Consider the following 25,205-nt stretch of genomic DNA (forward strand, 5'->3'; position numbering starts at 1 on the left):
AATAAACCTCCAGCTCCACAAATCTGTCCAACCCCTTGTAAAATCCAGCTGAGTAGCTATCACCACATCTTGTGGCAGAGAGTTCCACAAGTTAGCTACCATTTCTGTCAAGCGCTACTTCCTATTGCTTGTCTTATCCCGTTAGGAATGAGATGGTTTTCTCCAGCCAAAAACTAATACCAGTACTAATAAATCCAAGACAGTCTTGATTTAAAGAGCACAATAATTTATTATAAAAAGAATGCAAAACAGAAGGAAACTGATAAAGAGTTTTTGCGAGAACTGCACGGTATTAAGTCATTGCTTGGAAGGCCTTCTTTGCAAGCTGCGCCCAATGCTGGGAAATGGAAACTCTGCCGGGATCCTCTCTGCCAGCTCCCGGACTGGCCCCGGCGTTGAATCAGCCCTCTCGGCACTACCCATTTAGGCTCTTCATGCATAGTGCGTCTTGCTACCACCAGGTCCTTGTGCAATGCTGGAGCCTCCTCCCGGAAGAACTTTCTTGATCCCCTTCTTAATCTTGTTCTTGATTTTCTTTACTATTTTCCCAAGGCCCCGCCTGACACGGATGTGCTAGAAAGAGAGAGAGAATCGGATGAAAAGCGGCCCCTGTTTCCTGGGATCCCACTCACAAGTATGAAAACATAGGAGAAGCTCTGGTCGTTCAGGTCAAAGGTCATCTAGTCCAACATCCTGGTCCCAGAAGTTCCAGCCAGATGTTTCCAAGAAGCTTACTTAAACTACAGGGATGCCGGCCTCTTTGCCCCTGTGGGTGAGACTGCAGTTCTGGGGAAGAGGATGGCACCACGGGGAAAAGGTGCAAGAGCAAATGTTTTTTTTTTTTAAACCCTCAGTTGGCATCATCCCCCAGGCCTGCTTTTAAAAACCACGGTGGATCTGCTCAGGGATCTCCTGCTTGTTTAGACCCAAGATGGAATTTTGGCTGGTGCAGCTTATCATGTAGGGGAGAGAAAAGCCAAACTTTCCATGCACATTAAAGACGCCTGTTTCTGCGCTGCATCTGGCCACCGTTAGTCAGCCATGGTATTGGAGAGGCCCGTGTTTCCCTTGAACTCTGATGTGGATGAAATGAACTCCATGCCTGCTTGTTCCTGCCCAGTTTTATAGCTACCCTCCAACCTGAGCTCCTTCACCAGGAAACGCCAAGGGTGGCTGAGCAGAAGAGCGATACTGACCAAGACAACTCAATAGAACCTCCATGTTTGGAGGCAGCATATCTCTGCACACCTGCTGCTTGGAAAAAGCCACTGGAAAGGAAGCCTTGTGAATTTCCCAGAGTTAATTTGGTGAGCGACAAGGTGATGAACCAGATGGACCTTTTAGCCCAGAGATCCCTAGCCATTTGAGCCTTTGTCATTCGGATACAGGGTGGTAGGCCCAGCAATAAAACGGATGCCACAGGAGGTGGAGCCGAAGCTACAAGTGACGCCTGACACAGGTTGGACACTTGTCAGCTTCCCTCAATTTTTGATGGGGAATGTAGGCGTCCTGGTCTTGCAGCTTGGCTCTCCATTTAATTGAAGTTTACAGAGCAGTAGTCTATAAGAGGGAGAACATGCGGGCAGGAGGGGAGTGCGGGCATTGGACTCTCACCGGGCAACCCCCTTCCCCTCCACTGAGTGTGTGGGGGAGGGGTCTGTAAACTTCAATTAAATGGAGAGCCAAGCTGTAAGACCAGGACGCTTGGCTCTGGGACTTGGGTTAGGTATAACTCTGATAGTAAATCTTCCGCACTTCAGGCTGAAGCTTTGCTCAATAGAACACCTTTTTAAATGAACATATTGTTTTAAAGTATCTTCTTGCTTACACACAGCTCCCAGAAAGGGGGGGCGGGCAGGACAACAACAAAAAGCAACCAAGACAAACAAACGGAGTAACCAAAAAAGGGTGAGTAAGCAAGCTCCAAAAATGTGCAACTGGAGAAACCAAAGTTAAAAGTACACTTTTATAATAAGAATGACATATTCAACAGTAAGCAACACAACACCCTAAAATTGTTTCCCCAATGCTAAATAGCCAATAACCAAATATGTGGTCCTAGCAATATAGCAAGTATTTTCCACTTAGGTAGTTCATCGAGAACAACTGACATGGGCTTGTCACATAGGGAGGAAATAGACAATACGTGTTCCACGAGGTCATCCAAGTGAACAGAATTTTACAGCTTGGCTCTCCCACAACTGCAAGACCAGGACGCCTACATGTCCCATCAAAACTTGAGGGAAGCTGACAAGTGTCCAACCTGTGTCAGGCGTCACTTGTAGCTTGGCTTTGATAAGATGTGCACTTGCTCCTGCAGTCAGGCTTGTATCATGCCTGTTCACGAACCTCCTCCAGTTTGACTGCCAGTTCTCCTCCTCCTTTTTTTTAAAAAAAATATTGCATCCTATCAGCCTCTCTCTGTCCCTCCTCCCGTACTGTTGTGCAAATCAATCAGTTCAATTTCTCTCTTTTGTTTCCTTTCTTTCATTTAAAGTTTGTTTGGGGCGAGGTACTTCTCTCGTTTTTTTTGTTTCTTCATTTGGGCTTTTGTTTTAAACGATAATCAAAAACATTTTCACAAGTCAGGGATCTCTGTTTAAAGATTACATGGGCGGGAGGGAAGAAGGAGGTTTTTAAAAAGCCCCAAAGCAATGCTGTTAAAAAAAATACTCACAGTGCCTTGCTTGGTTCTGTAATTCCCCCCTTCTTCTGTCCCTTTTGCATTTAAATCCTTCCCCATCTCGTGTGCAAAGATGAATCTCTCTTTTTTAAAAAAAAGACTGGCAATAATTTTGAAGGATGCTTTTTTCTCCTTTTGCTGGCAGTGTGGGGCAGGCAGCCCCCTCTTAATATCTCCCCTTTCCTCCCCATACCTGCCCCCCACTTCCTTTTTGGCTCTTTACAAGTTCAGTCTGTCAATGCTTTTATGATCTGAATGGCATTAAAAAAAAAAGGACGCCTTCTTCAGTGGTGTAAATATATTCCATATCACAAGTCACAACTTAAGCTAAACATTCAGATTCAGTGCAAATGTCATCAGGCATGTGCTATGAACAATATATCTGCAGCTACGTTGCAAACTTGCAAGCAGGCTGGAAATTAGATGGACTCTTTGAGTTTATACTTACAAGTTAGACTTTGGAAGGCTTCTTGAAGCCTTCTATGTACATAGGAGATATCACGCAAACAGCCAAATCAGAGTCAATAGATCAATATTTGTATGTAGCATCAAACAGTGTCCTTGACAGACTGTGTGTGTTATGTGCCATCAAGTCGTCTCCGACCTATGGCGACCCTATGAATGAAAGACCTTCAAAACGTCCTATCATTAACAGACTTGCTCAGATCCTGCAAACTGGAGGACGTGGCTTCTTTTATTGAGTCCAGCCATCTCGTTTTAGGTCTTCCTCCATTCCTACTGCCTTTCACTTTTCCTAACATTATTGACTTTTCCAGAGAATCTTGTCTTCTTGTGATGTGACCAAAGTACGGTAGCCTAAGGGCCAAGCTACAAGTGACGAATGACACTTGAACAGCAAGTGAACAGACTCACGTGTATTTCTCCCTGTTCACTTGTGCTCCACTTGATCACTACATGATCACCCGCTCCACTTGATCACCCACGTAGTGATCAAGTGGAGGGCAAGTGGAGGGCAAGTGAACAGGGAGGAATACACGTGAGGCTGTTCACTTGCCGTTCAAGTGTCATTCGTCACTTGTAGCTTGGCTCTCAGAGCCAAAACACACGAGAAGAAATACCTAGGTTCAGCACGTGATCTCTTACCTCAAGGTTTGCCGGGATCTGTAGGCGTCCTGGAAGCTTAAAGTTTAGCATTTACAGAGCAGCAGGGAGGGAAATACAGACGCCTGCATTTCCCTTCCCCTTCCTGCTGCTCTGTAAATGCTAAACTTGTTCTCTTACCTCAAGGTTTGTTGGGAAGTGTAGGTGTCTTGGCAGCTTAAAGTTTAGCATTTACAGAGCAGCAGGAAGGGGAAGGGAAATACAGGCGCCTGTATTTCCCTTCCTGCTGCTCTGTAAATGCTAAACTTTAAGCTTCCAGGACGCCTACAGATCCCGACAAACCTTGAGGTAAGAGAACACGTGCTGAACCTAGGTATTTCTTAACGTGTGTTTTGGCTCTCAGTCTTTTCATTTTAGCTTCTAAGGAGAATTCAGGCTTGGCTATATATCTCTAGTTTGTCCAGGATATTATTTTATGCCACATAATGAAAATAAAGAAAGCTACCATGTCTCTTTCATTGTATCATAAGTGGCACCTCACTGTTCCTCATATTCTTTAATAAAGTAAACCTACCCCCTGGTCTGCAGTTTCACAAAGATACTGGATAACAGGCGCCCCTTGCTCGGTGAAGATGGTTCCGTGACACTCCTTCACCACCTGCAAGAGAGGAGAATAAAATGGCTGCTCAGCTGGAGGACGGCCCCTCATGAAATAAGCAACCCAAGGAGAATGAAGAGCTGGAAGAAGCCAAAGAACCCGTAGTCCCGATTCCCTCTCCAAGGCACCGCTGTTGGGCCACTCCTGCACAGCGGATCTTATCTTTCTGCAAGCACTGTAGTGAGAATCTTAGAAACTGCATTTTATCTTTTAAATTTAAGATAGATTGGATAAGTGATAACACGTTTGCTTTCAAGTTCTGCTTCCGTGGACATATGCTAGTGATTTTTTTGGATCTCTGTGATTCTTTGGTATTTAATGCTGATCATCTGCAAGAGATTGATTATGAGAGAGGGCAGCCATCTCAATAGAGCCTGTGTTTTAGTGGCTCATGGGTTGCTTTACGAACAGACCATGAGATTCTTGGTTTCCATGTTCATAGATCCAGAGGAGTTAGCCGTGTTAGTCTGTAGTAGCAAAATCAAAAAGAGTCCAGTAGCACCTTTAAGACTAACCAATTTTATTATAGCATAAGCTTTCGAGAATCAAGTTCTCTTCATCAGATGCCTGATCAAAACTGGGTGTTTTGAAGGTAATGCGTCCCCTCCACAGGAGGGATAACTCCACATCAAAGGAATGTTGACCCAATTTGGAATAAGCACTGTGAGAACCAGTTCTGACAGAATTGGAGCAGGCCGTTTCATGACCTTAGAGGAAAACTCCCGCGGGCACTCCTCAGCCCCTTCGTGGGCAGTGCCCGTGGGTCAGAGCTGTTCTGCTGTCCTTAATGGTGCTCAAACTATGCCACTTAAAGCAAATGTCTTAGCTTTGCACCATGGCAGGGCAGTTTCTGGCCCAAAGCCCAGGACCAGGGGTTGGGCAGAAAGAGAGGGGACTCACCCCGTCGTCCTTAAAGTCGCATTCATCCAGATTCAGCTGCTTGGCGGGTGGGCACGTGGTCTCTTGCACTGTGAATTCCAGCTCCTGGAGTGACTGGCCCGAGGGGTCCTGGCAAGAGAGATGCCAAGAGATACCAAGTGAACGCCCAGCGCTGCATTTTCCCAGTCATTGGCAGAGGTTAGCTCAAGGGCCCCCCAGTGCCTGATCTCCCACCCATTTTCAGAGCTAGATCTGAGCCACAGCTAAGCGGGGCAGGATTGAATTTCCCAGCCAAGTTTCAGCCCCCAAATTCTGCCGTTGCATTCAAGGCAGTTTAGGGTTTGAAATAATGGGATGGTTTCCTTCCGCCACCACCAGCACTTTCCTCTGACACAAGGATCTTTCTTCGGACACAAGAGACTCTTGCCACATCAGGGCAACTGGGCACAGCAGTGGCCGCCAAGCAACTGGTCTCGATCTGGCCCTGCTTGACAGCCAACATACAACATACAACATACATACAACCAGGGTGGTGGGACTCAGTGGGTTGCCAGCAGAGGGGGCAACTCTTGGCGGGAGGTGGTGCCCCTGGTACCACATGTGCACACGCAAAGTGCGTGCACGCTCCCAGGACCACACAATGATGTCACTTTGGGTCAGCTGGAACATGGAGGGAGTTTTAAAAAGTTTAAATTGCCCTTGGTGAAAATGGTCACATGGCCGGTGGCCCCGCCCCCTGATCTCCAGACAGAGGGGAGTTGAGATTGCCCTCCGCGCTGATCTAAACTCCTCTCTGTCTGGAGATCAGGGGGCGGGGCCACCAGCCATGTGACCATTTTCAGGAGGTTCCAGAACTCCGTTTCACTGCGTTCCAGCTGAAAAAAAGCCCTGAGAGCTGCCCTCCCATAGGCATACTTGGGCATAGAACGGAATATGTATCAATCCAGCCAGAAAACAAAGGGGTCTCTTGAGCAGATGAGGAGTGCAATTCTGTTATTACTTTTGTAGTTGATCACAGGAATAGGCTGGAACGGCACGGAGGGCGATCTCAACTCCCCTCTGTCTGGAGATCAGGGGGCGGGGCCACCGGCCATGTGACCATTTTCAAGAGGTGCTGGAACTCCTTTCCATCCACCATGTTCCAGCTGAAAAAAAAGGCCTGCCTACAACCTCCAATATGACAACTGCCAGCTCTAGGGTTCCCAGGCTGAACCTGGAAAGGACATCATGCCACCCTAGGATTCGGGGATGAACCCTAGAGGAACATGGGCATTTCTTCCAGGTCGAGCCTGAAAACAGTATCATGATGGTGCTGCAATGGCACTCCTTTGTCCCTGCCACGCACCATCTACAGCCGTGGCTTGCAACCCTATCCTGCATTATTTGCAAGAATCCCAGCCAGGGCTGCTTTTCAAGGCCAAGCCACACACTGGGGCTGCAGAATCAGGAAGTGGCCAGCGCACCACAGGGACTCAGCTGGGACCAGGCAAGCAGTGCCCAGCAGGCTGTGGGCCTCACCAGCTGCCAGCAGCACTTCCTCTGCACCCACTCTGAGCCTGCAGTGTGGCACAGAAGGAGGCAAGGTGTGTGTGTTGCTGGCGGCCATGAAATACCTAGAACCAGCCCCAATTCTAGCCACAAGCAGGCACAGAAGGGTCCCCCGGGAATTGGCCTCTGATCCTCCTTGGGCCAATCATTCAGAGTCTCTCTGCACGAGACACCTTGGCATGTGTTCGTCTAGTGTAGGGAGATGCAACATTGGCCAGGAAGCGTAGTTTAAAAAGACAGCGCCGGTGGAGATCACTCCTCAGAGGTTTTGTTAATTTCATCTTCGCCACCTGAAGGCGCTGTCAATTTTACCTCTCCAGTCTAAAACTGTGTAGGATGGCAACCAGAGGGCAGCGAGGAATAGAAATGGGCTGGAGCTGCCTTCCAGAGCCGGGCTTGGACCTGGAGAGGTAATAATGGGCAGAAGTTTCCCTTCTGGCATTTCACAGCCCCTTCACACAGCTCTAGTGCATAGCAAAGCCTTTGCCCTGCTGCCGGCTCTGTCTTTTTAAACTACCCTTCCCGGCTAACGTTGCATCTTCCCCATTGCATCTCATGTAAAGAGGTTCTGTCAGTTGTTCTATTTCTTGTACCTTGTCAAAAAGAATGTCAAAAGCCTTTGGGGAGTGCAAATACACGCCGTCAGCCAGATTTCCCTTATTCCCATGCTGGTTAACCTCCTCAAAGAACTCCAAAATGTTAGCGAGGCAGGACTTGCTTTGACAGAAGCCATGGGGATTTCCCCTCAGCAGTCTTTGTTCCCCAGAGTGCTTAATAATTCTTTCTTTGATTACAATTCCTGGAACTGTTGTTTGGCTAACTGAATTCCATCCAGGCTTGGAGAATTATTCGTTTTCAGTTTGCCTCCTAGAACTTCATCTCTGGTCAACTTAATTTCACTCAGTTCTTCAGACACCCTTCCCCAAAACATCAACTCCAACATGGGTATGTGCCCCACATTTTCCATGGAGAGTGTGGCTCTCTCATCTGGGCTCTTTGTATCTTTTGTGGTTCTCCGGTTGACCTTATTTCTACAGCTCTTGAAAGCACATGGTTGCCAACCTCCAGGTGGTAGCTGGAGAGCTCCTGGATTTACAACTGATCTCCAGGACACACAAATAATTTCTCCTGGAGAAAACAGCTGCTTTGGAGGGTGGACTCTATGGCATTATACCCTGCTGAGGACCCTCCCCTCCCCAAACCCCACCCTCTCCAGGCTCCACCCCCCAAATCTCCAGGAATTTCTCAACCTGGTGATGCCAACCCTATGAAAGCACTCATTTCACAGAAGAAAACTGAGGCTCAGGGACAGTGACATATTCCAGGCCACCCAACATGGGCTGCACTGAAACGTGGCCCCAAGTTCAAATCTCACACTAGCCACTGATTACACAATATGATCTATTGCTGTTGTTGCCAAACACTCACCCACTCCGGCTGGGGCTTGGCTTCCAGGAGTCGGAAGGCCAGCTCCACCCCTGGCTCTTGGTTGTAGAGATCCACAACCGAGGAAACGGCCTCCTCGTAGCTGAGCTCCTCTTGCGGAGGTGGCAATGCCACGGCTGCCACGGCGAGGCCAAGCAAGAGCAGGATCCAGCTCTCCATCTTCCGTGGATGACTGCGGGGGCAATGCTTTTGCCTCAAGCAAGCCCCTTTTTATTCTGCGTGGCCCTGATTTCCCAAACCAGGTGGGTCCGTGACTCACAAGAGTGGCCTCACGGGGACTTTTTGAAAGGGCTCCCCCCGCTCTGTAGATTTCAAGAAAATAATGCTCATTGGCCAACAAAGGAGAACAAGCAGAGCACGAGAAGGGGGAGGAGAGATTTCCCAAGGACCCCCTGTCCTCTGGAGAAAAGGAAATTGCAATAATTTAGGGCTGGGGTGGGGAGGTATTTATGGAAAAGGGCAATTCAGAAGTGAAGCAACCCATTTCTTCATGTTAAAACTTCTGCACTGATCACATGGGACTCAGCTGGTTGCTTCATTGCTGAACGACATTTACATTCCCAAGTCAATCTCTGTTTTTTTTTAACATTTGCAATGACAGGCTGTTGGCCTGCGAGTAGGGTTGCCAGCTCCAAGCTGGGAAATTCCTGGAGATCTAGGGGGTGAAACCTGGAGAAACCTGGAGAAAGTGGGGTTTGGGGAGGGAAAGGACCTTGGCATGGCATAATTCCATAGAGTCCATCCCCCAAAGTAGCCATTTTCTCCAGAGGAACTGACCTCACTGGCATGGAGTCCAGTTGTAATTCCAGGAGATCTCCAGCCACTACCTGGAGGCTGGCAACCCTGCCCGCGAGGGTTGGACTGTCACCTAGAGTTGCCAGCTCTGAGTTGGGAAATTCCTAGAAATTTGGAGGGTGGAGCCTGGAAAGAGCAAAGTTTGGGGAGGGGAGGGGCCTCCGCTGGACATTATACCATAGAGTCCACCTTCCAAGGCAGCCATTTTCTCCAGCGAAGAAAAGCTCTGTTGCCTGGAGATCAGTTGTAATTCTGGGAGATTCCCAGCCACCACCTGGAGGTTGACAACACGATAATGTTCCTCTCTCCAGACTGTTTGCAAGGGGGTGCTGGGTTTGGATCATGTTCAGCACCAACCGTTAGTTGCTGTTTTATTTTTACCAGTCTTCTTTTTTGCCTTTAGTACAATATTTTAAAAAGAAAGGATAGGATTTTAAAAATCAATTAAATGATTTAAAAGAGAGTCAGTTTGGTGTAGTGGTTAAGAGCGCGGGACTCTAATCTGGAGAGCCAGGTTTGATTCCCCACTCCTCCGCTTGAAGCCGGCTGGGTGACCTTGGGTCAGTCACAGCTCTCTCAGAGCTCTCTCAGCCCCACCCACCTCACAGGGTGTTTTGTTGTGGGGATAATAATAATAATAACATACTTTGTAAACCGCTCTGAGTGGGTGTTAAGTCATCCTGAAGGGCAGTATATAAATCGAATGTTGTTGTTGTTATTTTTATTATTATTAAGTTGCTCCTTGCTTGCTTTGAAACTTTGGACGGGCCCTTCTTAGGATCGTACTGCACAGCATTTGAAGATACAGCTTTTAGAGATCAGCCCTTCTGCCTCACAGGGTTTTTTGTAGCCATCATACCCTTTTCTTTCCAAGGCAGCCCCACTGCCATCAAAACGTAACTCTCCGTCAAAGCAGATTTCCAGTATTTGTGTTTGCTCTGCAGTCCATTCAGCAAATGGATTGCCTCCTCCTTTCTGGTCTGCACATTCCATTGGTATGAATTCCTTTCCTCTTCGCCGTTGGCAGACGGAGTTGCTGAACGTGGAGTCATCACCAGCCGATAAGCACTGAGAAGTGTCCCCCCACCAACAAGGAATCCTGGGCCGATTCCAGACGGCCCTCCCCATGCCGAAACGTCACGCGTCGTCGTGCGGAAAACGCGAAATATTTTGCGTTTTCCACGCAACGACGCGCGACGTTTCGGCATGGGGAGGGCCGTCTGGAATCGGCCCTGATAACTTCAGTGGTTCAAATTAAATCCCCTGAGCTATGGGAAGAGTCAATTTGCCAGAGAAACACTGCGCTTGCTAGTGAATCCAACAGTGTGGAAGGGTGCAGTTTGTCATTTACAGCTTTAAAAAAAACCCCAAAACTTAGGTGTAACATTAGGGAAAACCTTAGCCAAATCTGCACTGGTCAATCAATTTCTCTGGTTCAGTTCCCATACTGCAGGTTTTTTTCCGTGACCATTTGCGCTAATTTGCTACCATGAGTAGTTATTCCAATCACTATGCAGCTTTTCTCCATCCTGAGCCTGTCTGACAGGGGAGGGCGGTCTAGAAGTGCAATAAAATAAATAAATAAATAAATAAATAAATAATAAAGCTTAGACCCCCATCTTTTTTAAAAAAATCCGCTTTGCAGTAGGGTGTTTCCCCATGCATACTCTTTATTCCGTTTTTGGTGTCCCCCGCTCTTCCCTCCTCTCCCACCCCTGCCAGCCCGCTGCATTGTGATTGGCTACTCTCATCTAGCCAGCCTCTCCCCCTCCCCTCCTTGCTGTTCTTCCCCACTCCTCTCTTTCCTCTTTTTTTTAAAAAAATATATTTTTTTAAAGTCCAGCACAGGATCGATGAATCACTGGTTTGAAAGCACACAGTGCGGGGAGTTCCCTTTTTATTTTTTTGCTTTGGCACGAGTGGGAATATTGTAGGGGGGGGGCTAAATATCCAGGTATCAAAAATAAAGATTTTAATATTGAGTTTTAGAGCGGTGCAAATGGCCACATACAAGTCGATTCCGTGCCTTTCAGCTTGATTTCAGAGAAAGTGAGGCGTTATGTCCTTGGTGCAGAAGGGGCTCTCTTGATGGGGAGAGAAGTTTGGTAGTGGAAAGAGATACCTGGATGGATAGGAGCCCCACCTTCGCTAGAGGCCTTCGGGCCCAGGATGGACAGCCACTTGATGGGAATTCTTTAGCTCTGGAGTTTCAATGTGGAGTAGAAGGTCAGCCTAGAAGACCTCTAAGGCTCTCCTTCCAGCTCTATGAACACACTTGTGTCAATTATATGAGAAGACTTTTGAAAACTATCTGCCTGCCTGGTTACTTTCCAGCTTAGGAAAATATAACATTGGTGCAAGGTGCAGGGGGAAAGAGAGGTCACAAATGAGCATTCAGTTTAGGGTTTCTATTAAGTACTGTGACTAACAGCTCATATCAGTAACTTTATTGAAGACTGGAAACAGACTGACTGAAACCAGGCTCAACAGGAGCCCGTTTATACTTAATAGATCCGATGAAGAGAACTTGATTCTCGAAATCTTATGCTACAATAAAATAAAATTGGTTAGTCTTAAAGGTGCTACTGGACTCTTCTCGTTTATACTTAAGAAAACCACACCCCTTTTTAGCAACAACCAGTACAAAGCAAGTAGTTAGAATCCTTCGTTTGCATGAACTATATACAAAGGTAACTATTTACAGCACAGCGATTGGATTATAAGGAACAGTTATGATTGGCTGTTACCAGGGCAAAAACACCCAATAGCCATGTAGGCCTCAGGATCCTCCATTCAGACTCAAGCTCCAGCAATACTATGGTTGCCAGGTCCCTTGAGTCCCCTGGCGGGGGACTGGGAACCTGGCATTCATCCTCCATGCTCTTTGGCGTCCAGCGTGTGTGATGACGTCACTTCCAGGAAGTCACGTCATCACGTGGGTCAAAGGGCAGCCCGGTGTGCACTCCCACGCTCACCAAAGGGCTGAATTCTCTCCCCCCCCACCCCCGCAGGCCCAATTCGGCCTGAAACGGGTCCATTCCAGGGTGCATAATCCGGGTAAGTAGGATTGGGGGGAGGAGATGGGAACAGGGGATCCCCCCGTCCCGAGCGGGGGTTTGGCAGCCCTAAGCAATACACAACAGTTTCTGTCTCTGGGTTGAGAAATTCCTGGATGTTTGAGGGTAGCCCTTGAGGAAAGCAGGGATTGGGGAGCAGAGAGACCTCAGTGGGGTGCAATTTCATGGAGTCCATCCTCCAAAGTAGCCATTTGCTCCAGGGGAGCTGATAGAGATCATTTGTAATTCTGAGAGATCCCCAGGTCCTATCTGGAGGTTTGGCAACCCTAATTCAGTTCCCAAGGCTTCTCAGACTCTTAAAAGTTTTTTTTTTTGCAAAGAAAAATTCTTGGGCTCCAATCCATATAAATTCATTGTGACAAGTTACTTCAACTAATTCCTTTTAATAAATTTACAAAAGAAGAAGGTGAATTCATTAAACCAGCTTGGACATCGTGCAAATCTTGCGTGAGAAAATGCGATCTTCCGCGTTTTTTTGTGCCATGTTCCGGGTCGTTCCGAGGGAAGGTAAGCAGTGTGGAAACGGCCCTGGCTTCATCTACCTCCTCTTATGTAACTGTCAATATTTCTTGTTTTAAGCACTCAAGTGGTTCCAGTAAAAAAAACCCCCAAAACTAAATGCTGTTCCTAAAGTGGCAGATGACTCGCTTTTGGCTTTGCCTTATGTTCCTACCGCAGCGTCTATTTTATTGTGAGAACAACATAACAAAAATCAAGACCTTTCTGTGCTTAACTAGGAAAGGTTTGTTTGCAAAATCTTTCTAGAACATCTAAAGGAAATCCTGGATTGCAAACAAACTACAAAGCATCTATTTTCAGCTTGTCCTTTTGGGGTCTCCTGTGACCTTTAAAAGAAAATAGCAACTGGTTACTGATGCTAAAGCAGTGCGTCTCTCGCTGCTGAAGCTGTCATAAAGCACACTGTTGAAGAATGCATTAAAACCTTTTCCCCCAATTGCTTTTTAAAGAAATGTTGTTATATCCTGCCTTAGTACTCCAGATGGTGGAGAATAAGATCAGTCCCCCTGGGGAAAACGGCTGCGGTGGAGGGTGGACTCTATGGCATTATACCCTGCTGAGGTCCCTTCCTTCCCCAACCCTTCCATTCCAGACTCCACCCCCCAAATCTCCAGGAATTTCCCAAACTGAAGCAAACCCTAGTTTCAGCAAGATGGCTGCGCTGTGCCTTCAGAGCAAGGGTCCCCAAACTGTTTGTGCCTGCATGTGTCGTGTATGGTCCCTACATATCTGCCATGAATGTCTATGAGTTCTGCCTCTGGCTTCTGGGAGTGTGGAAAGTTCTTTATTGCTCCATGCCAAAGGGTTATCTTACAAATGCTTAAGTTCACTTTCTCGCTCCGCTGAGCAAGTGTCCTTGATAGCCAGTCGAAGCTGGCTCGTGGTGTGCTTCTCCTGAGAACCTAAGATAAGTTCATCTTTCTCACTGTCTGTTCTAAAACAATGTCTCCCTGCAACCCCTCCCCTTAATGGTCCTCTGTCCTAAGGCGGGAAGATTCCCTATAACTAACATTGCTAGCCCCACATACATCACTTCTGCCAATTTCAACTGTCGATGCACCTTGTACTGAATGGCTCTCTAATAAAGTTACTTCAACTGGACCACCTGTGTGTGTTAACTGTGGAGAACTTGGGGACCCAACTGCCAGGGACTGACAGCATGCCTCTTTGGAATTCTGACACAACATGGTGATCAGCGCAACCACAAAATGGCTGCTGCAGAAGGCAGAGCTAGTCTTACAATTGTTATGGTGTGAGGTCAAGCACTGCTCCAACAGTAACTCTTCAACACACAGCCTTCCTCCAGTCATGCAGTATAGATCCCTGTGCTGTGGTGGCAGTGGCTGCCAAAGCAACATTTTAAAACATCTGTGTCAGGGCTTGCTGCAGGCACCACTGGGCGGGGCGCTGGCGTGCCTGGCCCTGACCTCAAAGGGGTGTCTGGGATACTGCAGGAGCCTGCTCGGTGGAAGGAGGGGCGGTATACCTCACCCAGACTCCCTCTCAGTCTGCTCACTGGCCTGCTCAACTTGACCCAGCCCTCCCCCTTGGTCTCCTCCGTCTCCGTCTCCGTCTCCTTCATCCACCTTCCACCCTCCTCCCTCCTCCCTCCTTGCCTCTGCTCCCCTCCAACTCTCCTCCATCACTCCTACTCAACCCACCCCACCCTGTGGGAGGGCTTCTCTTTTATTCCCTCAGCCTTGCCATGCTCCACCTGCCAACCATGCCCTCCTGCTGCCTTCTAACCATGGCCCTAGCTGGCCTAGGCAGCTGCACCCGTGCTCCTTTGGCTAGAAGCACTGGGCTGGGCCACCTGAGCCTCCTTGGCTGACTGCCCATCTTCTCCTCCAGATTGCCTCAGGCAACTCCACCTGGTGTTGCTTCGCTCCTGGCATCCCCTGGGCTAGGTTATTGCTTTCAAGCTGGGCTGCAGGCTGGGGCATGGCTCTGGGTTGCTGAGGCTGCTTCTCTTCCCTGGCTGGTAAGGCTTCAGTTTGCCTGGCTGCTGGTTGCCTATTCCCCGCTGAGTTGCTGAGGCCGCTTCTCCTCCCTGGCTGGTAAGGTTTCTGTTTGGTCAGCTGCTGTCTGTCCCCACTGCCTTTGCCCTCTCCCTCTGCTCTGGCACCCTCTGGGCTGACCCCGCTCTCCCTGCCTGGGCTCCTAGACTCCCACTGGAGGGTGAGACTAGCTGGCCTCCACTTGCCCCTTCTAACCCTCTGAGGCTTGGGTGCTTCTTTCCCTCCCTCCTGTTTGGGTAGGTTCTGGCCCTGGGAGCCTGCTGGGGCAACTGGGTGGCTGTCTCCAGTGGCCAATCAATAGCCCTGCTGAGCAAAAGTCCTATCTGGCCCCGCCCACTTTCTAAAAACACTTGGCAGGTGCCAGGAATGGAGTCAACAGATGCCCAAGGACACTGCACTGGGCACCATATCCTAGGTCAGACCCAGGTAAATTATAGGGTAAGATATTAATCACAACAGCTTTCCAGGTGTGCGCTCCAAATAGGTTTGACATCTTTATTTATATTTGATTGCACCTCCGAGACTCCTACATGTGGAGCTAGATGGCCCATGCATAGTTCTGAGCCTGGTACCAAAACACAATGTCTTCCAAAGTTTGCTCTCAAAATTAAAGAGATTCCTGAATGAGAATGGACCGATCCTTGGATGCCCCAGGGATCCATCTTGTCCCCCGTGCTTTTCAACATCGACGCAGTGTGCCCATGGATGCTATGCCCATGGGGTTGACCCCTGGGTAGCTAGAAACACCCTCCAGGAGTGTGCTTTCTTTCTGGTCCTCTGTGGATGTTTTAGGGAGCTGCCACACAGAGTGGGAAGTTGCAGCACTAGTCCTGGGGGGTGCCTGTTTCTGGGCTCCATGCGGAGCATGCAAATAAGGATGCCCATGATAGCTGGCCACCCTCTCCCTCCAATGCACCAAAGCGGGAAGCTGCAGCACAGAGAAAAAACTGCGTGGTCTTGGAGGCTGCACTGAAGAAGAGGAACTGGGTTGGCAGAGCTTCTGTGCCCACGGAAAGCAGCCCAGTTCTGCATTTAGGGGGGAAATTTTCAAACACACAAGTTGAGGATGTAGGAGAACTGCCTTGGCAGTAGCACATACAAAAAGGACCTTGGGGTTGCAGTCGATCACAAGGTGAACAGGAGTTGGCATAGCGTGATGCAGTGGGGCTGTATTAACAGAACTTTAAAACTCTAGGAGACGAGACTCACTGGCTGAAATTTAAACAAGCAATCACAGGAAACTCTGGAGTGCCACCACACGAAAAGTTTATTACAGAGCCACAAGCCGGAAGAAATGACACAGAGAGAAACACGCACCCTGCCCCAGCTCTGCACTAAGAGGGGAAAGTGCTCCAAATGCAACCAAAAAATACACAGCACTTTCGCCACTCGCCTGGGTGCCGCCTTGCTTATCAACCTCTTCTTAGAGGACGGGTGGCTTTCTTAAAGGCCTTCTTGACTTTCTTGACAAACTTGCGAAAGCCGCCTCTCCGGACACGGATGTGCTAGAGGGAGGGAGAAAAGAGGTCAGGATTTCCTTTGTTTGTTTGTTTGTAATTTCAATTTATAAACTGCCCTATCCCTGAGTACCCACAGCTCAGGGCAGAGAACAACAAAACGATAAAAAACATTCATAAATAACAAACAGTATTGAATCAAATAAATAATAATCAGCAAAAATTATAAATAAACCATAATTTAAAACAGTCTCAGATGACGTAAATAGAATTGTTGCTGCCCAGAGCAATATAAGAAGCATGGCCTCAGGGCTATAGTCCACCTTTCTCAGGAGCAAAATAGTAAAGAGTCCAGTAGCATCTTAAGACTAACCAACTTTATTGTAGCATAAGCTTTTGAGAACCACAGCTCTCTTCGTCAGATGCATCTGACGAAGAGAGCTGTGATTCTCAAAAGCTTATGCTACAATAAAGTTGGTTAGTCTTAAAGGTACTATTGGACTCTACTATTTTGCGACTACAGACTAACACGACTAATTCCTCTGGATCTTTCTCAGGAGGTGAAGCTGCCACATTCCCAAGTGGGCAGAGAAATGAATGGAAGAACCACCATCTTCTGCATCTTCAACAGGGGTTACTCTAGGCAGAATATGTATTTATAGGGCTTTGTTTCAGCTGGGAGATGAGCGCTGTGGAGTGAGGGAGGTGTTTTTCACACAAGGATGGGCTTGCCAATAGAGCATAGCAGGTTTCCCTTCATTTTCTCTACTTCAGTGTCCTCCACCCACCCCCGATTATTTTTCTGTGCTTTTTAAAAATCTGCAATTGATATAACATTACAGCTTCAAAGATTATAACAATCTGCCTATCAGAGTCTGAATTCTCAGCTTTCATTTTTTTAAAAAGTTAGTCTGTAGAACCTTTCATTGCAGGGATATAAGGGGAAAGGCATCTCTCTGCAAGAAAAGGAGGGTAGAGACTTATTTTTTAAATGAATGCCGAGACTTCACAGGAAGTAGTTGATTATGACAATTCTATAACAATGTGCCAGTTTCAGATTTTTAAAAAAGCCCTATTGTGGCAGGGGAAAATGCCCGTAGTGAGGGGGGGGGGGCTGGGGCCAGGGACATGGCACTGGTATGGCTGGGACCAGGAAGATTTGGACTTTCCTGTCCATGTGGGTGGCACCCACCCTGCCTTTGTTGTGTTCTTTCCCAAACCATCACAGGAAAACAGATTGAAAGATGCGGAAAACCCATATTTAGGTGCATGGTAGCACCACTATGCTATGGGGAAAAGGGGGGGGGGCGTTCTCCAATAGCATCCAAGCTAGGGCCAGCAAGCCATGTGCAAGTGGTCAAAGGTGCTGGTTCCCATTTCCAACACTGCCTCCCTTTTCATCAGTGATGCTGGAGACTGACATTTTTCTAGAATGAAACACTGGATGAAACTAACCCCATCGCTGCCTGTTCCTGCCAGCTTTCCCTGCTGTCTTCCAGCCCTTCTACCTGAGCACCTTCTATCAGTGATACCAGCAGAGACTGACATTAGGAGGCGTAAGCCTGCTAACCAAGATAACTTATGGAGCCTCCATGTTCCGGGGCAGTATATCTCTGAGTACCAGATTCTAAGAGAGATGGTGGAGGGCAATCTAAACTCCCCTCTGTCTGGAGATCAGGGGGCGGGGCCACCAGCCATGTGACCATTTTTAAGAGGTTCTGGAACTCTGTTCCACCATGTTCCAGCTGAAAAAAAGCCCTGGTCTCCACAAACTGCTTGGGAGTGAAACTAGGAGTTGGAGCTGTGCCACTTTCCAAGGTGATCACACGATACAGCTGCACACACCCTCTCTGCTTTTCTTTCTCCTTCCTGGACACCGTCTTTCACACCAGCTGTGCCACCTGCCTGCCAAATCCCAGCATGCTTCAAGTTCTGGAATTCACCTGGGGCAGTTTAAGAACAGACTTTTGCAGCACAACAGAGATCTATGAATAATGCAAAGCCAGAGATCGATTTGGCTGGCTTCTTTTGGAGATTTTCCATCAGGGGCGGCCCTTTCCTCTGCAAAAAGTGTCTTGTGTTGGGGGGGGGGATTCTCCTGCTGGCAAGTGGAATTGATCTGCACGCTCCAGCCCATTTTGTGGACTGAATTTCTGACCTCACACAGGGGGCTACCCCACCCCCCAAATACCCCTCTTCCCACGCTCCTTTGTGGGGTAAACTTACCCCCTGGCCTGCAGTTTCACAATTGAGTTGGAGGACGGGAGCCCCTTGCTCAGAAAAGATGGTTCCAAAACATTCCTTCACCACCTGTGAGAGAAGAAGAAGACAAAACAAGCGCTCTTTTATTTGAATTATGTGGCCTAAAGCTAACAAGAAATCCTCAAAATACTTGTTTGTGTTCAGGACAAGGGTTTAGAAGGGAAATATGGAAACATAGAGCTGGAAATAGATGCAGAGGAGTTAGCTGTGTTAGTTCGTGGTAGCAAAATCAAAACGAGTCCAGTAGCACCTTTAAGACTAACCAATTTTATTGTAGCATAAGCTTTCGAGAATCAAGTTCTCTTCGTCAGATGCATGGTACAGATGCATTGACCAGTTTCTGTACCATGCATCTGACGAACAGAACTTGATTCTCGAAAGCTTATTGGTTAGTCTTAAAGGTGCTACTGGACTCTTTTTGATAGAGCTGGAAAGTACCCCAAGGGTCATCTAATCCAACCCCTGCAGAATGCAGGAAGTCAGAGCAACCTCCAGCCCTCATCCTCCCCCAGGGACCCCTGCTCTCTGCCCAGAGGAAGGCAAAAACCCTCCAGGCTCCCTGGCCAAGCTAGCCTGGAGGAAAATTCCTTTCTGACCCCAAAGTGGAAATTGGCCTTACCCTGGGCATATAGGCAAGGGCCATGATGAGAGCCTATAGTTGCCCTCCCTTGGTCAGTATTCTTTGGCCTCAGCTCCCCTGATGCCTATGAAGGCTTGAAGCTGGGGCCAGGGGTCAGCTGAGCTGCGAGACACGGCATGTAGTTGGAGGCCAGGCTTCGCCCATTCAGTTATTGCCATAAGTCCACTGACTAGTCCAGAGCTGGAGAAGAGAACATGTTAGGGCTGCGATCTCCTGCTTTTGGGCCCTCCGCTCCCACCCAGCCTCACCTCTTGGGCTGGTGGGAGTGATACTGAGATGTATTTTATTGCTTTTATTTATTGTAATTGATTTATGATTGTTGTAACCCGCCCTGAGCCTGCTTGTGGGGAGGGAGGGCTTAAAATCGAATAAATCAATCACTCAATAGTGGGGAGTGGGGTGGAAATGACATGGGGCTACGTGCCTGGACGTGATGACAGGTCAGAAGATCGACTTTTTAGAGCGTCAGCCAACGATGTGGTGATGTCACATCTGAGTCTTTGCCTTGACATGACACATCAGCCCAGCCCAAAGGCATTTCTGTCCTTTGACACACCCTGAGGCTCCCAGAAATACCAGGCCACCCCCTGGCACCAGGCCACCCCCAGGCCACCTAGAACCTGTTGCCCAGCGCACAAAGGGAACAGAAAAGGACAAGAGGGCCACTGGCCTTAAGACTGGCAGGGGAAGAACTTTGTTTCCCTTCTGCTACAGGTACTCAAAGCCTGGGCATGCCCAGAGGGGTGAGCCAAAGGACTCTTCTTCTTTGGCTGGATAAAGATCTGCTAGCAGGCAGAGAGGAAGATCTGCAGAAGGACTCTGGTCAACTCTCTCGCCTCTGGTCTTTAGAATCCTTACAGGTGATAATCCATCAGTTTCTCATATACTCTATAGAATATTTCTTCCGTAGAAGAAATGGAAGTCCGAGAACATCCGCCCTCTGTAGTAACTCTAGGACTTCAATTGCTCCTGTACTCTATTGTATACCAGAGAATCTACCCTCCAAAGCGGTCATTTCCTCCAGATTTCTGTAGTCTGCAAATCCTTGTAATTTCAGAAGAACTCCAGGCCCCACCTTGAAGTTGGTAACCCTACACATTCACAGGAGATCAGGGTGCTCTCCATGCCCTGAATCTTTCCCCTAAATAGGAGAAACTCGCAGTGCTTCCTCTACTCTGCATGCACAGGGTCCCTGGTTCAATTCCTGGCATCTCCAGCTAAAAGAATTGGGCAGTAAGTGATGCAAAAGGCCTCTGCCTGAGACCCCAAAGAGCAGCTGCCCGACATAGCCTCAAGGCAAGACAACCGATGGCCCTAACAGGGAAGCGTGAGCCCCTGAGGAACGGAAGAGAGAGATGGAACTCACCCCGTCGTCCTTAAAGTCGCATTCGTCCAGATTCAGCTGCTTGGCGGGTGGGCACGTGGTCTCTTGCACTGTGAATTCCAGCTCCTGGAGTGACTGGCCCGAGGGGTCCTAACAAGAGAGATGCCAAGAGATACCGAATGAACACCCAGCTCTGTTTTTCCAGTCATTGGCCAGGGTAGGCTCAGGGTCATCACTGCACATTCTTTGCACCAAGGGATCACCATCAAATTTACGGCACCCTTTCAGAAGCGGATTTTTGCCAATTGCTAGCCTAAATTTGGGAAGGAAGCAGACATCCGCTGGGACTGCAAGTGCTAACTGGTAGACGAATGAGCTCAGGGCCAAGCTAGAAGTGACAAGTTACACTTGGCCATTCAGGTGTAACTCGTCGTCACTTCTAGCTTGGCCCTCGGAGCCAAGCTACAAGAGACGCCTGACAGAGGTTGGACACTTGTCAGCTTCCCTCAAGTTCTGATGGGAAATGTAGGCGCCCTGGTTTTACAGCTTGGCTCTCCATTACAGCTGCAAGACCAGGATGCCTACATTTCCCATCAAAACTTGAGGGAAGCTGACAAGTGTCCAACCCGTGTCAGGCATCACTTGTAGCTTAGCTCTCACAGTCTCTAGTGGCTTATTCAGTAAGAACTAATTTGCAGCAATGAGAAGTTAACTTTTAATTCATGGAGTTGAGGATTAAGAGCAGATGTGTTGATCTTTTCAGGCCAGCTACTTTTGTTGCGCAAGGGCACCGGGTGTTGACAAAGATGTTCTTTCTAGCAAGCAGCTTTACTTCATCAAATTATACATTCTCTTGCACTCCCCTCAGCATCCCCACAAACACCGAGTGGTTTCGGTAATGCTATTAAATGGATTAAATTTCAAGGTTTGCAATCCGTTAAAAAAGCAGGTGATTAACCTATCACAAACGTTTTGATTAATTAATAGAGCTGCCAGGGCTTTTTTTCTGGGAAAAGAGGTGGTGGAACTCAGTGGGTTGCCAGCGCAGGGGGCAACTCTTGGCAGGAGGTGGTGCCCCTGGTACCACATGTGCACACGCAAAGTGCGTGCACGCTCCCAGGACCACACAATGACGTCACTTTGGGTCAGCTGGAACATGGAGGGAGTTTTAAAAAGTTTAAACTGCCCTTGGTGAAAATGGTCACATGGCCGGTGGCCCCGCCCCCTGATCTCCAGACAGAGGGGAGTTGAGATTGCCCTCCGCGCTGATCTAAACTCCCCTCTGTCTGGAGATCAGGGGGCAGGGCCACCAGCCATGTGACCATTTTCAGGAGGTTCCAGAACTCCGTTCCCCCGCGTTCCAGCTGAAAAAAAGCCCTGAGAGCTGCCCTCCCATAGGCATACTTGGGCATAGAACGGAATATGTATCAATCCAGCCAGAAAACAAAGGGGTCTCTTGAGCAGATGAGGAGTGCAATTCTGTTATTACTTTTGTAGTTGATCACAGGAATAGGCTGATCCATCTTACGTGGTCTACTTTTTTACTCACTGTGGGGATGTCTTTGCAGTTAAAAGGCAGCTTTAGACTGTGCACACTTGCTTTAGGATTCCAGAAGTATTGCAAATGCCCATCTGTTTTTGCAGGACTCCGAGCGATCAGCACTAGAAACACGCCAGGTTCGAATTGTGCTTTGTGCCGTTTTATCTGAGTACTGATTGTCTTTTTCCATAGAAGGGCAACCCATTATTCCAAACAGCAACAATAACAATTCATAACAGCTCTCAGTACAAAGTCCGTGCTAAAGAAGTTCAACTAACAACCAAAACGAAGGACTTGGAAGAGGATCCAATGTTATTTTTAAAAAGACAATTTTAACACACAGCATTCAAAAACACAGCCTCCAGCCTGCAATGGGCAATGCCAGAAGCTGCAGGAGAGGCCTTCATTTGGCCAGGGCCCTGGGAGACTCAGAGCCTAGTCCTTCTTTACGGAGACCTTCATGGAAGGATAGGCAAAGAGGCAACAGGACAGGGGTGGGACAAGGAATGCAGGAACGGCAGTTAAGAAAACTTGGAGGGGGCTGCCATATTTATTTGCACTGTTCGTGTCATGCAGACTCCTGCGATTCTCCAGCTGGCCTCACTTCTCCAGGTCTTAAAAGCACCCATTTCACAGAAGACTGAGGCCCACAGACAGTGACTTGCCGTACTGAAATATGGACCCAGATTCAAAACTCACACTAGCCACTGATTATACAATAGGAGCTGCTGCCATTACTACCAAACACTCACCCACTCTGGCTGGGGCTTGGCTTCTTGGAGTCGGAAGGCCAGCTCCAACCCTGGCTCTTGGTTGTAGCGGTCCACAGCCAAGGAAATGGCCTCCTCGTAGCTGAGCCCCTCTTGCGGAGGACTCAGCGCTGTGGCTGCCACGGCAAGGCTGAGTATCAGCAGGATCCAGTTCTCCATCTTCCGTGCTCCTGTGGGTGACTGAGTGGGCAACGTGTTTTATGCCAAGGCAGCTTCTATATATTCTGCCCTTCTGTGATTTCCTGGACCAGGTGGGTCCATGACTCACAAGACTGGCATTAAGCGGACTTTCCCAAAGAGCTTCCCTCCCTTTATTGCAAGATTATTACAAGAAAAAAAAAAGCCCATTTGCCAATACAGCAGAACAATATTGTGGGGGGAGGATTTCCTAAGGCCGCCGTTTCCTCTGGTGAAAAGGAAATCACAATAAATGAGGGCTGGAAGGGGCCTGTTGTGTGGCAATTCAATGGTGAAGCAACCTATTTCTTCATATTTAAAAGTCTGCAGGAACCCCATCGGACTGGTTGCTTCCCTGCCGAGTGTTGTTTACATTCCTGAACTTAAGAGGGGACAGAGAATATACAAAGAACAATGTTTGCCTTTTGTTCTTTTAAGGACTCGGCCATTCTGCAAAGACACCAGCCTGACCGTGCCACGTGCCACGATTTTTCAAGTGCAAAGAAGGAAGAAGCCACAACCCACAAGATGCCCCTTAAACTCTTCAGTGGTGGGATGCTGTCCTCACATCATGCTCAGCTGTGTATCATACGTAGCTCCCCAGCTGTATTGTGGGGAGAATAACACTGACTTTGTTCACCGCTCTTAACGGGGCACCAATCTGTCCAGAAGAGCGTTATATAAGCGCAGTTATTATCATCATGTTATCATTATCCTCATCCAAGAGTCATGTTCCCTCTAAGCTGTGCAGTGTTGTGAGCCAAAAATCATGAGCTGAAACAATAACTTGCATTAAAGTTGTGCGCTCGCCTCCTTTTTTAAAAATGCATTTCAGTCTACAAACATACGAACAAACTACAAACTAATTTGTATTGTTTCTCACTTAGGGCCAAGCTACAAGTGACGAATGACACTAGAACGGCAAGTGTATTTCTCCCTGTTCACTTGCCCTCCACTCAATCCTCTTGCCATTCAAGTGTCATTCGTCACTTGTAGCTTGGCCCTCCCATGTATTCCTCCCTGTTCACTTGCGCTCCACAGTGATCGAGTGGAGCGCAAGTGGAGCACAAGTGAACAGGGAGGAATACGTGTGAGTCTGTCCACTTGCCATTCAAGTGTAATTCATCACTCCTAGCTTGGCCCTTAGAAACAAGTGTACTCAGTCTCCCTAATAGAGATGGGCACAAACCGGAAAAAGACCGAACCATGCGGTTCATGGTTCGTCAAATTTCACGAACCACGAACTTTCACAAACCTTCCCCTGGTTTGCGAACCGGTTCGTTTGGTTCATGAAAACGTCACATTCAGGTCAGAAAATAATCACTTCTGGGCCAGCAGAAGGTCTGCAGGAAGTCTGTCCCCTGTTGCCTAGGAAACTGATTGATTGGCACCAGGCTGTCTGCAGTCGCGAACCAGAAAACGAACCAAATGAACCAGCCTAAAGTTCGTGGTGGTTCATCAGAAATGGGATCTGACGAACCACGGTTTGCGAACCATGAACCGGCCTGGTTTGTGCTTAATTTTGGTTCTTATTTCGGTTCATGCTCATCTCTACTCTCTCACAGAGAATGTGTGTGTGTTCACAATAGGAGAAAAAGTATAAGATCTTTCACTTGAGTGTCCCTGTGTCGCTGCCTTTAATAGCCAGCTGTTTCCAAGGGTCAGCTCTCACAGTGAAGAGATCAGGATCTTCCAGGGAGTAGGGAGATGCTAACTGGGATCTATGCCACCTAAAGCATCAGTCAACCCATCTGTCACACTTCCACCACATCTTCAACACAGTCACCAGGATTTGGCTCAGACTGTCCTTTTAACTTACCTGGAAGGTTGCCAGGCCAACAGTCATGAAAACAGGGATTGCCTTACCTGCTGCCTCCTCCTGTACCACCTCTTGCTGGGTCTGAACCGAGCAGCCATGCCAGCCGCCGCCCAGGATGGGCAATGCAGCAGTCATTGGCACTGGCCAGGTCACAGCCAAGTGGCTTCTGGAACTGCTCCTAGTGCCTCTGTGGCTCCTGAACTTGGCTTCTCCTTGGGCAGTTGTAACTTCCCAGTCTGCCCTGCTCAGAATCTACATGGGCATTCTGGAGTCTTTCCAGATCCACAACACACTGGGGGCAAACTCTCTGAATGGATTGCCCCGTCCTTGCAAGAGGGAGCAGCCCCAACGCACCGTGCCCTGAGCAGAAAATGACCAGCTTGGTACCAAACATCTCATGCAGGGGGTCCCATAATAAACTGGGCTAACCCCACAGTTTCCATGGTGGCAGTGAGATCCTGACCGTGTCCCCATAAGACCACCTCAGCATAAAAGCTGAAATCTCTGGCATCTTAGCGCCAGATCTGGGCC

General features: G+C 48.3%; 1 protein-coding gene across 1 annotated transcript; it reads right to left on the minus strand.

Moving 5' to 3' along the window:
- Positions 1 to 255: 255 nt before the first annotated feature.
- Positions 256 to 22,936, minus strand: LOC129337372 (uncharacterized). Its single transcript, XM_054990973.1, has 8 exons — positions 22,661 to 22,936; positions 20,411 to 20,518; positions 18,369 to 18,452; positions 16,101 to 16,190; positions 8,259 to 8,462; positions 5,304 to 5,411; positions 4,320 to 4,403; positions 256 to 573 (listed from the first exon to the last, which is right to left on the minus strand). Exons 1-8 carry the CDS (start codon positions 22,835 to 22,837, stop codon positions 433 to 435), a joined length of 996 nt encoding a protein of 331 aa, XP_054846948.1. The 5' UTR covers positions 22,838 to 22,936; the 3' UTR covers positions 256 to 432.
- Between the last annotated feature and the right edge of the window lie 2,269 nt (positions 22,937 to 25,205).

Source organism: Eublepharis macularius, chromosome 11, assembly GCF_028583425.1.
Source record: "Eublepharis macularius isolate TG4126 chromosome 11, MPM_Emac_v1.0, whole genome shotgun sequence".
Lineage (NCBI taxonomy): Eukaryota > Metazoa > Chordata > Lepidosauria > Squamata > Eublepharidae > Eublepharis > Eublepharis macularius.

Excerpts from the sequence above, each read along its gene's own strand:
- LOC129337372 (XM_054990973.1), bottom strand. The coding sequence starts at position 22,837 with ATGGAGAACTGGATCCTGCTGATACTCAGCCTTGCCGTGGCAGCCACA. Across the intron at positions 18,453-20,410 it reads GCGACTTTAAGGACGACGGG|GTGGTGAAGGAATGTTTTGG; the intron begins GTGAGTTCCATC and ends CTTCTCTCACAG. Across the intron at positions 16,191-18,368 it reads GTGAAACTGCAGGCCAGGGG|CACATCCGTGTCCGGAGAGG; the intron begins GTAAGTTTACCC and ends CCCTCCCTCTAG.